We start from the raw sequence: 13563 nt of genomic DNA on the forward strand, positions 1-13563 counted from the left end.
CCTTCTTGTGGTCACAATTAAACCACGTCAATATTTTATATTATTTTTTTATAAAAATAATAAAACAAAAATAAATAATAATATAAAATGTTGACGTGGTTTAACTGTGACCACACAAACAGAGAGCACGAAGAGGACACCAAAATGGAAGGGCAGACAATCCAAGTCCTTAGAAAACAGGGACAGAAGTCAGAGAGACTCACTGGAAATGTTTTAGACACATGTGAAGTGAACTGTGATGATTCAAGTTGGATTAGCTTGGGCTACATGTGAACTGTCTTGGGTACGTTAGTTGTAACGGGTTTAGCCCATGTTCTTGTTGTAGCCAGGAGGACTTACGTCGAAATACAAAAATAACTTGTGGTACTTGTTACTACGATTCAGTGGTATTTTTTTTATTTGCAAGTAAGAGATCTTATTATCAATTCTCCCTAAAATAAAATATGAACCAAACTATAATCCATTGTGAGACTTACATACTCTCTCACCTCATATTGTAGATAATATCGTATGTATTAAAAAAAAAGGGGCACGGTCTGGATTGGATCAGTGTTTCCGCAAAACCGCAACCCAACAAATTACAATATAACATTTTAGTTTGGCTCAGTTTTAACAAATATCTAAAAAGTATATCTAACCATCTGACGATGATGATGGTACTAAGTACTTATTTAAGTACCATAGCTGGTCCCAATTTTAATTATTGTTTTTCATTTTTCTAAAGCTTAGTTAGTTGGACTGGGTTGGTATACATGTCCAACACAAATTAACCAATTCAATTTTGTGGCAACTACAAACTCAAACGTGGACCCAAATTTAGAGAAAAAGGGTTGCATTGAGCCCTCATCTTAGGAGCCCATGAGGCATTTAACCGCCGATGTTGATGGGGATTTCCGATTAGAGTACTTTGGATGCATGGATACAGTAATAAAAATTACACATCCTAGTATATATTTGTACGCCTCAACTCTTCACTTACAAGTAAAGAAGAATTATACTATGCCATATTGCTACATGTTGCTAAGTGTGAGTTATATGCTCCTAGAAATTTATCTTACGTCGGTAAAATAGTCAATAATAATAAAATAAACAATGATAAAACTAGCCGTAGCCATCGTTGAATAGGTACCAACTAATTGAGCAATCAAATTGTAGTCTGGTAGGAGCAAAAAAAAGTAGAAAACATGATTGAAAGTTGGAACAGGATAAGAAAGAAGAAGAAAAACTAAAAGCCAAATTAGGTGGAGGAAAAAGATAGGTGTAAACATTGCGATGTTACACAAAAGATAGAAGGGCAAGCAACAACCGCAAATATAACGATGTTACGTGCTTACTGTATTCGGCTGCATGCATGCATGCATGCATTGCTTTCACTGCAAAACGTCAATATACGAACATCTTTTTAATTCAAGATTTTCAGATCAGTTTTTTTCTTTAATTTTTTATGGGAGAAGTTTGTCAACAGGCCACAGTCCAATATCTGTTTAGCGGACACAGTATACTTCTCTCATGCAATGTCAAATTTATGTATGCAATTTGCAGGAAGTTTCGCAGAAGAACACATCAGTTTGATCAACTTGGATCGATCGACGTTGTTGTGTCTTGGAAATAAATTTTGCTTTTACATCCCGCATCATAAAATCGAACTGATCCAAGATATGACGCACAAGTTTATGTGAAAATTCAATCTGCTGTGTCCAAAGAAAATTAATTTGGACTTGACCCTTGACTGACATTACAAATCGTATCTCTAATAGAAGTCGGATCTACTTATATGACAATCAGATGTCGCAATCTCCATGCACGCCCGTATCTAAATAGATACTAATCATATAGAAGTCAGTCAAGGGTCAAGTCCAAATTAATTTTCTTTGGACACAACAGATTGAATATTAGGTGCCTCAGTTATTTTATAGACTAAACATCTATGCCTTTTAGAGACTTGATTAAACTCTTCATCATTTTGGTGTCACATATATTAGAATTAATCATTTTTATACCAAAATTACATGACCTACCACTACCCCATATTTCTTAATCTCACGCCAAAAAAATGCACAACATATTGAACCAAACTTCCTATAATCTAGCATTTTGAGTACCCTCTCCCCCTTTGGAGATAATTGTAAACAAAAAAACCCTAGTTAAATACAATTTATTTTCATAATACTTCCTACAATTGAGCAATGAGTATCTCCGATTTAATATATTATTCCCAAAAAGGTTGAAATATTTTTAAATCTCACTAAATCAAACGTACCTTTTATCAATACATTAAGAGAAAATAGGACTAACAACAAAATAAATGTACCAATATATAATGTGTATGCAATCGAATGTACCAAAATCAAAAGTAATGTACCAACATTAAGAGAAAATAGGACTAACAATAATATAAATGTACCAATATCAACAATATGTACCAAATCAAACGTACCAAAACCGCAAATAAACGTATCAATCAATGTTTTTTACAAATTCAAATGTACCTAACGGCAATATACACATAATATGTCGTACCTAATAATAGTTTGTCAACAACTATAAGTAAAAAAAAAAAAGCAAAGAAAAATAGTTTGACAAAAAAAATATGAAAAAATGACACAGTGCTTTTTATGTTGGATCACCAACCATTTGGAAAAAAAAATAATAAAACGAACCATTTGAAAAAAAGTGATAATATTTAATGTTTGTTGAACAAAAAAAATTATTTTGATCGAAAAATTATATTTGGAAAAGAGACAATAGAGTTAATAACTAATATCCCACTAAATAAGGGGGGGAAAAAGCATCAAAAACCTAAGAGGATAAATTTAAAAATTAATTATTAACATTTTATTTTAAGAAAATACAATAATGATGTGTAATTTAATTTAATAGAAAATGGTGAGGTGTATATTGGTCAAATTACTTTAATCAAATTTTAAAAAGACACAAATGTAATGTTTAGTCTAAAAGATATAAAAAAGTTGTAGGAAATTTTAATTTAAAATAGAAATTATTTTACGTTTGACTTGGACAATAAGTGTTAATGTGGACAAGTGGCCACCCTCCTAATTAAGTTTCAGTGTACTGCTAACAAATCAGGTTGACAAAATTGCACATGAAATAGCTAGCTTGCGTCCAATTAACTGCGTACTATCTCAACACGTTTAGTAATATTTAGTGGACAAGATTTCAAAGAAGATAGTCATTCAGGTCCTTGACTTGTCCAATACAGTCCACAGATAGAGTCATGAACTAACATATATAAGAGCCGGAGAAGATGCGTGCCGACACTACATTATAAGTTGATTAGCTATATATATATAAGAGCCGGAGAAGATGCGTGCCGACACTACATTATAAGTTGATTAGCTATATATACAAGTAAGAGAAGATTGTGGATGCAAATTTCTGCCTTATTCTTTTTGGATTGCACCTACAAAACAATTAACATATCAGGTCAAGGTTAAGAGTCTCACAGGCCCACGATGAATGGGAGAAGGCATTGGCCGAATAACCTCTAATGCCAAAGTTAGAATTTTGAGGGAAAATTGTTTGGAGAATTTTGCAAGAGGATTCAACCTAGGTTTTTGGAGAAAATGGGATGGTATTTATAGGGTGTGGCCGGGCCCTTTGGGAGAGATGAGAACCGGTCACTTTAGTGGTTTTTTGGGTGTAATTTACAATTAATTAGTTAATTAATAAATTAATTGAGTAATAAATCAATTAATTAGCCAATTAATATAATTTGAAAGAAATAATTTGGGAGTTACCTTGTGGGGAGGATTTGATGATGATGGATGAAATAGGTTTTGAATAAATACCTATTTTGATCACTTTTGACCTTGATTGAGTCATGATTGTCCGCTGTTTGTGCATATGAGTTCCGATATGCCTCGAGGGTAATTATGTCTTTTTCTTTTACCCAAGAATCCACGTGTAGCCTCCATATTTTTCTCGATTATTTTTTGCTCCACAAATGCCCCTACACCAGTTGGGCTGCTCGCAGGAAAGGGCAATAGGTGTAAAGATCTCCAACTTTGATGTAGATTCTCACTTGGACTTGGAATTATATTCTTCCAGGAAAGGGAAATAAATCGCATCTAAAACCTATTTAAGCCTACCTTAAGTAGGGGATTAAATCAACTTCGGAAGGCAATTATTTGTCCATACAAGAAAGAGAGAAAACTAGGGGATATTTGTTCCACCTCCCCTAGCACTTTTCTTTGCTTTCCCGTTGCAAAGAACTGTCTTCCATTGATTTCTTTGTCTTTTCCACCTCCCCTAGCAATTCTCCTTATCTTCTTCTTGGGTGGTGCTACCACGGGGCAGCCGTCGGGGTGGTACGACACATCGGTTGGCAGGGGCCAGGAGTCGGCTTGGCATAGGCCAAGGAGGTGGTGTGGCAAGGGTCATTGCTTGTGCTACTCGGCTTAACTGAAGTAAAAAACTGGCTCTGTGAGGGCTGAGGAAGTGGCGTGGCATAGGCCATAGTTTGGGTTGCGTTGTCTAGGCACCAAAAATGAGAAAACTGCTTGAGTTTGATTTCTCAACTGCCGTAGATGGAGCAGCCAAGGATGTAGCTGCTGAAGATGAAATGTTGGATGAGTGAACTATTGAGTGCAAAGTGGCTGCTGCCCCCTGTTCATTTACTGCCTAGTTTATCTTCAAGCATTTGATCTTTTGAGCTATGTGGCCTTCTCGCACTAGAGAGCTTACCCATATGGGTGTCGGAGAATTAGTTTACCCTCTCATACTTGAGAGCTTACCTATATGGGTGTTGGGGAATTGGATTACCATCTCGCACTGGAAAGCAATTAGTTTATCCTCTCGCACTGGGGAGCAGACCCGAATGGGTATGAGGAATTAGTTTACCCTCTAACATTGGAGAACAATTAGTTTGTTCTCTTGGATTGGAGAGTAGACCCGGATGGGTGTTGGAGAATTAGTGTCCCTTTTCGTACTGGAAAGTAATTAGTTTACCTTCTCGCATAGAAGAGCATGGAAGTCGTTGTCGTGAGTGCAGCTGAGAAAAGCTGGACTGCTGGACAACTGAATAATCCTCAGCATGCGATGTCTTGTTTGGCGATCTGCTTGACACTTCGAACTGCTTGTGGAACCCGCATAAGGGTGTAAGTAGGAAGCGCATCGAGCTGCTCCTGAACTTTCTTCAAGTATTGCGCCATTGTTAGATGTTTCGTTATGTGCCCTTTTGAGGCTTGGTTGGTGATCAACCAAGAATCTGAATGGATTGCAAGCTTTTTCACCGCTAAATCTTTTGCTAGCAAGGGCTGCTAATAAAGCCTTGTCATATGCTCTGCCATTGGATGCTTTGAAGTTTGGAGTGCCATAGGCTTGGTTGACGAGAGCCACAGGGCAAGATCAACTAAGATCGGCACAGTTAGAAGCCATAGTGATAGATCAAGGGCTGCCGAGAGCCGTGGAGTAGGTAGGCACAGCTGTGAACGCAGAGCTAAGGCTGGCTTGGGCCAGGTTGTGTGCAGCAAGAGAAATTGGACCACTGGGTCCATGATGCTCAGTTACTGGTGATGTGGTGCTTTAGTATTAAAGCGTCTGGAATGTTGAGAACAAGGCATGCCCCTGGTTCTTGGTAGTTGGGCTGGTGTGTCATTCTGGTAGTCTTCTGCTCGATCTTGTAAATAAAATGTAACCCGCTTATGTTGGTCATGTCCCGTTGTAGTGCCTCATCAGTGTCCTCGTTGCGTTGGAAATCGCGCAATCGCTCAGTCATGAGCCTCTTTACTTCTTCCTGAATTTGCCTTTGTCGGGGTAGCGGAGCTCTCATCTGCCCTTGGTTGTGACCTGCTAGTTTAGGTTGTTCTTCCTTATGCTACGGTTGCGGCTTATATGGTATGTTCCTCACAAACCAGCGAATTACTCACAGGTTGCCGGTTGAACTTAAGCTGGATTAAGTGACTTTCTCTCCGTCCATCGTGTTGCCTACTCCAATGTGAGGTGGATAATGCTCCTTGCTGGCCTAGCCACGAATGAACACTTTACCTGGAAGGTTGCTCATTGTTGATTGTCGGAGTGTGGCCCCAACCATGAATGTAAGTTCGTCCGTGGGCCTAACCTAGAGTGATCGCTCCTCTACGCACTAAGATGAGAGTAAACGCTATCTTGAGGGCCCAGTCGGGAATGTACACTGCCCGAACGTTCGGTTCGTGACTGGTCGAGTAGATGCTTACCAGGACGCTGCTGGAGAGGTTCACCGTCTGCCCTTGTCCTACTTCGGGACACCTTGTCTAGGGCACGTTGCAAGAGCTGATTCACTAAGGTAGTATGCTGCGCGGGGGCATTTGTCAACTTTATGACTTGTAGAGACAAGTGTTGTTCACCATTTTGGGTGGAAGAGCGTGGACAATATACATCTCCTTGAGTAGTGGAAATGTAATGGACTCCGGGTGCGAGATTTGAGTTGGGAGATCAAATATACGGAGAAATGAGGTGAAAATACCCTCGATTCAATCGTCGATCCAGAAATCTGAAGTCGGAACGATTGAACCGGTCTTGGACCAGTTGGGATTGCTTGGTGGGCCACAAGAGTAGTTGGGCCTTGGATTATACCGCAATAGTGGGTCGAGCAGTTGGAGTGGATTGCCCTGCGTGCGGTGCGCGTGGGCGCTGGGCTTGGGTCCGCGAAAACTAGGCTACTTATACTGCTACAGCTGGTTGGGCTTGCGCTGCTAAGGTGGTGGCTTAGGCCAGCTCGTGCTGGGCCTGGCTCAGCTGCCTTGCAGTGTGGGCTGTTGATTGGGCTGTGCACCAAGTATACGAGGCTTGGGCTTGCGCTGCTGGGGCAGCAGCTTGGGCTTGTTGCTACAAAGTGGCGTGGGCTTGGGCTCGTGGCTGCCTCGCTGCCCTGTGCTCACCGTGGGCTTACTACCATGGAGCTGGTCCACTCCCTACTGCAACGGTAATCCCCGTGGCTGCCATGGTGTTGGTGTTCCTTGATGGCAAAGTTGCTCATCTTGCCATCTTATTAAGCCTTGTGGATCGTTGTGGTGGGGCTACGTCTCGTCCTCCACCATTCGATCCGAATCTTTGAATGTAGGAAGTTCCGTTCGTCGTGGTTTCCGATTTCTAATCATTGCATTTTCTTTTATGTTTATTCAAAGAATTTCATAAAGAAAAATTCTAAGAATAAGAACGTACGAAAATCTACAAATGAACAAGAAATGAGAAACTTTGAATGCAAGAGTCTTCTTCAAGTGTGTGAATCAAACTCTCAATGAAAGCACCAATTTGTTGATGCAGATTTCTGCCTTCTTCTTCTTGGACAAAACTACACCTACAAAACAATTAACACCTTAGGTTAAGGTCAAGAGCCTCACGCGCCCATGATGAATGGGGGGGGCTTTGACCTAAGAACCTCCGATGCCAAATTTAGAATTTTGAGGGAAAAATGTTTAGAGAATTTAGAGAATTTTGCAAGAGGATTCAACCTAGGTTTTTAGACAAATGGGGTGGTATTTATAGGGGTGTGGCTGGCCCCTTTGGGAGAGATAGGAACCGGCCACTTTAGTGGTTTTTTGGGTGTCATTTACAATTAATTAGCTAATTAATAAATTAATTGAGTAATAAATCAAGTAATTAGCCACTTAATATAATTTGAAAGAAATAATTTGGGAGTTACCTTGTGGGGAAGATTTGATAAGGATTGATGAAATAGGTTTTAAATAAATGCCTATTTTGATCACTTTTAACCTTGATTGAGTCATGATTGTCCGCTGCTTGCGCGTATGAGTTCCTATATGCCTCGAGAGTAATTTTGTATTTTTAGTTACCCAAGAATCCACATGTCATCTCCATATATTTGTCGATTATTTTTTGCTCCAAAGAGCTTGCATTTGGATATCTAAAACGTTGCATGCATGATGGACTACTACCTTGAAGCAGTGGCGAAGCCAGGATTTCTCGGGGGGAGGGGCGAACTTAAAAGAATGCAAGGTTAAAGAAAAATGGCAACAACTAAATATTTTTATATAGTAATGTCTTCCATAATTAATTAATACAAACAAATTACAATTGTTGCCGGCGATGTTTCATGTCATGAAAACGTCGCATAATAGGCTCATTATCAATAAAAGCAAATACATCTTTCTCAATGTAAACAAGCATGCTATCACTCAACCATTGATCTCCCATTTTGTTACGCAATGGTGTTTTCACAATCTTCATGGCAGAAAAAGCTCTCTCCACCGAAACGGTTGCAATCGGTAACACCAAAGCCAATGTAAGAAGTTTATACACTAACATATAGCTTTCACACCTTCCAGTCTTCACTAACTCTTTTGCAAGATCTGTAATTCCTCTCAATGATGAAAACTCACTATGCATCTTCATATCATGAATGTAATTGTCAAGTTGAATTGGAAGATTCATAAGGTCCATACAATCAAAATCTTGAGGATAAAGTTGGGCTAAACGAACAATTTTTGCTTTGTCAAAAGATGCAAAATTATTCACCGGACTCAAACATGCCATACAAAGAAGTAACTCGGTGTTTACCTCATTGAAGCGATCATTCAACTCCTTTAGTTGCATATCAAGGACTTGAAAATAGAGGTCCACATGATAGTAATGGAAGTTTGTGATTTTTGGAGCTTTACGCCTTGATTTTCCAGGTACGAAATGCAAATCCTCCATGTTAGGAACGATAATATCATGCTCCTCACAAAACTTTTCTACATCTTGAAGCAAGTCTCCAAAGTCATCATCTCTCAAGGATTGTAGTCTTTGCTTGCATACTTCCACTAATGCCATCGCATTCACAATATCTTGATCTTTCTTTTGCAATGCTTGTGATAACTCATTTGTAATTCCCAATATAAGTCTCATCAAGAAAAGGTGAAATGCAAAATCAAATGTTTGTATGTCTTTGAATAACCTAGTTGCTTCACCGAGATTATCTTGGTTGCGATCACTTTTAATCCATTCAACCACCTCCACCACGACTTCAAACATAACAATAATACTAACTATAGTACCATAATGCGAGTTCCACCGTGTATCACATGGACGCATAAGACTCATTTCTTGATTTAACCCTTTACCCGTTTCAAGATTACCAAGATTAAGAGCTTTCTGAATTTGTGCTTGTTGTTTCTCTCTAAATGCATCACGACGCTTACACGATGATCCAATAAGATTCACCAAACTACTAGCATTGATGAAGAAATTGGCAACATCCTCATTTTCCTTTGCCACGAATACAAGAGCTAGTTGGAGTTGGTGTGCAAAGCAATGAATATAAAATGCTTGAGGGTATTTGTTCAAAATCTTTGTTTTAAGACCGTTTAACTCACCTTTCATATTGCTAGCTCCATCATAGCCTTGTCCTCGTAACTTGGACATACTCAAATTTGTTGTAGCAAACAATCTCTCAATGGCCTCTTCAAGGGAGCTACTAGTTGTAGAGGAGACATGTTGAACACCCAAAAACTTTTCAATTGCTTCTCCTTTTTTGTTCACATAACGCAATACCACCGCCATTTGCTCTTTAGTTGAAGAATCACGTGCTCCATCAACCAAAAGAGAAAAAAATGCACCTTCCATATCTTTAGTGATTGCATCTACAGTTTCAATGGCACAAGCACGGACAAGATCTTTTTGAATATCGGAAGAAGTATACTTAAGATTCTTGGGAGCATTCTCAAACACAACCTTCCTAACTTGTTCATTATGCTTGGAAAGAAATTGCATAAGCTCCAAATAATTGCCCCTATTGCTTGATTTCAACGATTCATCGTGGCCACGAAAAGGCAAACCTTGTCCCAACAACCATCTTGTGCACTCAAGTGAGGCACTCAATAAAGTACGATAATTAATGCGAGCTTCATCAGTTTGCTTAATCACAAATGTTTCAATGTGTTGTTTTTGTGTCATCAAATCTCTAGCTTGTTGTACAGCTTTATTATGAAGACTTCCAACACCTCCCTCATGGACTCGAAGATTTTCGGGTCCTTTCTTCCAATTTGTAAACCCTATCTCAGTGAAGACATCACTTCCAGTGCTACCCATTTGATCAAAATCACATTTGAAAAGATAACAATAACGGCAAAATGCAGCATTTTTTGATATACTATACTCCAACCACTTAAACTTATCAAACCAACGAATGATAAAACATCGATTGTCACTAACCTTTCTTGGCATGATGTGGTCTCTAGGTTGACAAGGATCAATTTGGAGATAGTGTCTACGAATTGCTTCACGATAATTAGGTGGATAATCAATCATTCGACGTCTATGTGCAGGGTCTGCAGGAAGATTAGCCAATATTTCATCCAAATCCAACTCAGTGGCTTCACTTTGTTGTGACCTACTTGGAATATTTGAAGGAGGACTTCTTGGAATATTTGAAGGAGGAGGAGGAGGACTACTCGGAATATTTGAAGGAGAAGGACCACCCGAAATGTTTGAAGGAGGATTTAAGCATTGTTTCTTATAGTATCGTTCCATTACGTAACTGTAAAATGGAAAAAAATAAAAATTCTTAGACTCTTAATCCTAAAGTAGACTATACTATTACTATAGTATGTATAATAACTAATCCAACCAACCAACAATTCAATTAATCAAAAGTACTAATAACCAATAACCATATTCGTATCAATTGGGTTAAATTTGTATCAATAATTTGTATCATAGAATCATAGAAGCATATCAAAAATTTGTATCAATAATTCGTATCAATTGGGTTAAATTTCTAATTCCCAATTCGTATCAATAATTTCACCCTAAAAAATAATTTCATAATTTCATATCAATAATCATAAAAGCATATGATTCACATCAATAATCAATAACCAATAACCATATTAATGCATTACCATATAATTTTATACCAATTAAATGAAATTTGTATTGAATAATTAATTAGGTTAGGGATTATACATTTAAGAATTAAAAAATTTACCTTTAGATTGGTGAAGAACGGCACGGAACGGAAGGACGGAAATTAAAGCTCCTGTGTAGGGGTGGGCGCGGTGCGGTTTGGTGCGGTTTCGAGTGAAACCACAACCGAAATCGAAACTTTTTGCGGTGCGGCGCGGTGCGGTTTTGAAGCCAAAACCGAAATGAAACCAAACCGTTTGGTTCGGTTCGGTGCGGTTTTAAACGGTTTCGGTTTTGGTTTCAAACGGTTTTTGTGCACAAAACTGCACAAAAAACAGCAGCAAAAATTACACCACAACTGCACCAAAACTGCACCAAAAAACTGCACAAAACTGCACAAAAAAACTGCAAAAGAAAAAATAGCATTAAGTTAATATTGTTTTTTTTCTTCAGAAAACTGACTACTCGTCATCACGCAAGTCTACCAAAAAAAAACACAGATATTCCTCCAAAACTGCAAAAATATCTTAAGACTCTGACATAAAGTTCTAAAGAAAACACTAAACTCTCTACTAACCAGAACCAGATGTGCCCCAATGTTTTTCAACCCCTTCCACAGCAGCAACAATAGCCTTTCCCTTTTCAGCTGCTCTTTCCATTCGAGCAATGGCATCATATAAACACTTTGCTATATCAAGTAAAGCAATGACCTCTCCATTCTCCACAACAGGCAAATGTCTGAATTTCCCTATAAATGCAGAAATCATCATGTAGAAAGAGCAAACCACAATAAGATCGTATGCCAAGAAGTAAAATTTCCTCTCATTTAATACTAACCTTGCACCATTTTCTGAAGGGCCTCCGTTACTAGCATCAGAGGGTTTCTTCTTGTCCTGCAACGATGTGTTCGTCAATTCTGTTCTCTTCGAAGAACCGCCTTGACTAGCCATCGTCGCCTTCAATCAAAAACCTTTATATTCTCCCTCTTCAAATCCCTGCACCAAAATTAATTTCCAAATTTTATTCATTCCCAAAATAGAAATTCCTCAATCTTCGATTTTCACCTCGTTTTCTCCATTTCCAAACATCCCAACCAAATAAACGTGAAAAATATCGGATTCTTTTATTCAATTTTCTTCCATTTTCTCGGCAACCAAACAGAAACAGAAACATAAACTCACCGGACCCAGAAAAAACCTCCTCCTCCTCTTCCTCCTCTACTACAATCGAAATTACGAACATAGAAAAACTAGTGTACAGCACTGAAACCTGCCTAACCCAAGTAGACCAGACAATTTTGATACTAATATCTCAACTTTCGAAAAAAAATTACTTACTTTGCCAAACCCAAACCTGCCTAACATTCGAAAGAAATGCACATTTTAAATTATCAATCATGATTCAGTGCATGAGTTTGTTCTCATATTTTCCCCTTTAATCTAACAACATATATGAAATTGAAAACAGAGGATGAGAAATGTTTACCTCTGCGTGTGTCGACTCCAAGATTGGAGGCAAGGCAGAGATGAAAGCAAGCCGCAGAAGCAGTCGCAGAAGCAGAAGCAAGCCGCAGAAGCAGAAGCAAGCCGCAGAAGCAGAAGCAGTCGCAGAAGGCAGTCGCTCGCAGCCTCGCAGGCAGTCGCTCGCACGCAGTCAGGTGACCAGGTCGCTCGCAAAGGCCAGATGCGGAGATGCAAGGAGGCGCAAACCCAGAACCGCAAACCAAATGTATAAGTATAACCTAAACCTAGTTGAATGAACTAAATAAAAATAAAAAAGTGCGGTTTCGGTTTCGGTGCGGTTTTGAAAACCCAAAACCGAAACCAAACCGTTTTGTGTGCCGCGGTTCGGTTTTGAAACCGAAACCGTTTCAAAACCGCAAAACCAAACCGTTTGGTGCGGTTTGATTCGATTCGTGTTTCGGTTTCGGTTTTCGGTTCCAAGTGCCCACCCCTACTCCTGTGTGTGTTGATTGGTTTGGTAAAGGCACGTTGGCTTGGCTACTGGGATGTTGGGGAGCAGAAATTAAAGCTCCTGTGTTGATTGGTGAAGAACGGCACGGAAGGAAACAAAAGTAAAGGGAATGAGTTGGGTGGGGGAACACAGACTGACTAGGGTTTTTGGGTGACACGCGGAAGCAGTCCCCATTTGTACTTTTTTTTTTAATTCAAACATACAAAACGGCGCCGTTTTGTATAACAATTTTTAAATTTTTTTTACCAGGCCCAAAACGACGTCGTTTTGGCCTGGTTTAAAAAAAAATAATTAAATTGCAATCTGCAGATTGCAGATTACCCAGAAAAACAGAGGAGCTGCACCAGGGATTTCCGGCGAGGCGCGCGCGAGGGGAGTGGCGAAGAGCTGGGTCCAGTGGTGTTTCCCGGCGAGAGAAGTGGCGGCCGCCACTCCTCGCCCTCACGTGGCTTCGCCACTGCCTTGAAGAGCATATGTAAACAAAATATCATAGAGTGGTGCCATTCACAAATATCTTTTTACGTCTCACATTCCTCGTTAATTTTTGTCCATTGATCTTCTTTAATTCATTAAGATCCAACAGCCAGAAATTGAAAAGAATGTGTTAGAGGTAAAAATAGGCATGTGGATAGCATCACCAAGTATCATAATGAATGTAAGGAGAATTTAATTTTGCAGATTTTAACAGTGACATATATCATACTGAATGTAAGGGCATGTGGATAGCACCACCCAAAGTTGTTC

The 13563-nt window shown here is 39.1% G+C and overlaps 1 protein-coding gene and 1 long non-coding RNA gene across 4 annotated transcripts; both read right to left on the bottom strand.

Annotated features, from left to right (window-relative positions):
- Positions 1 to 7226: 7226 nt before the first annotated feature.
- LOC139191235 (uncharacterized) lies at positions 7227 to 10470 on the bottom strand. The gene is made up of 2 exons (XM_070811811.1): positions 8163 to 10470; positions 7227 to 7297 (listed from the first exon to the last, which is right to left on the bottom strand). The coding sequence occupies exons 1-2, from the start codon at positions 10468 to 10470 to the stop codon at positions 7227 to 7229; spliced, it is 2379 nt and encodes a 792-aa protein (XP_070667912.1).
- Positions 10471 to 10983: 513 nt separating this feature from the next.
- LOC139191422 (uncharacterized) lies at positions 10984 to 12811 on the bottom strand. Of its 3 annotated transcripts, XR_011575472.1 has the most exons (4): positions 12331 to 12811; positions 11683 to 11840; positions 11423 to 11593; positions 10984 to 11227 (listed from the first exon to the last, which is right to left on the bottom strand). It is a non-coding gene; the product is annotated as an uncharacterized lncRNA (long non-coding RNA). The 3 variants fall into 3 exon arrangements; XR_011575471.1 differs by lacking the exon at positions 10984 to 11227 and having other exon boundaries at positions 11252 to 11593; XR_011575473.1 differs by lacking the exons at positions 10984 to 11227; positions 12331 to 12811 and adding an exon at positions 12027 to 12295 and having other exon boundaries at positions 11252 to 11593.
- Between the last annotated feature and the right edge of the window lie 752 nt (positions 12812 to 13563).

This window comes from Malus domestica, chromosome 14, assembly GCF_042453785.1.
Source record: "Malus domestica chromosome 14, GDT2T_hap1".
In the NCBI taxonomy this organism is placed as follows: Eukaryota; Viridiplantae; Streptophyta; class Magnoliopsida; order Rosales; family Rosaceae; genus Malus; species Malus domestica.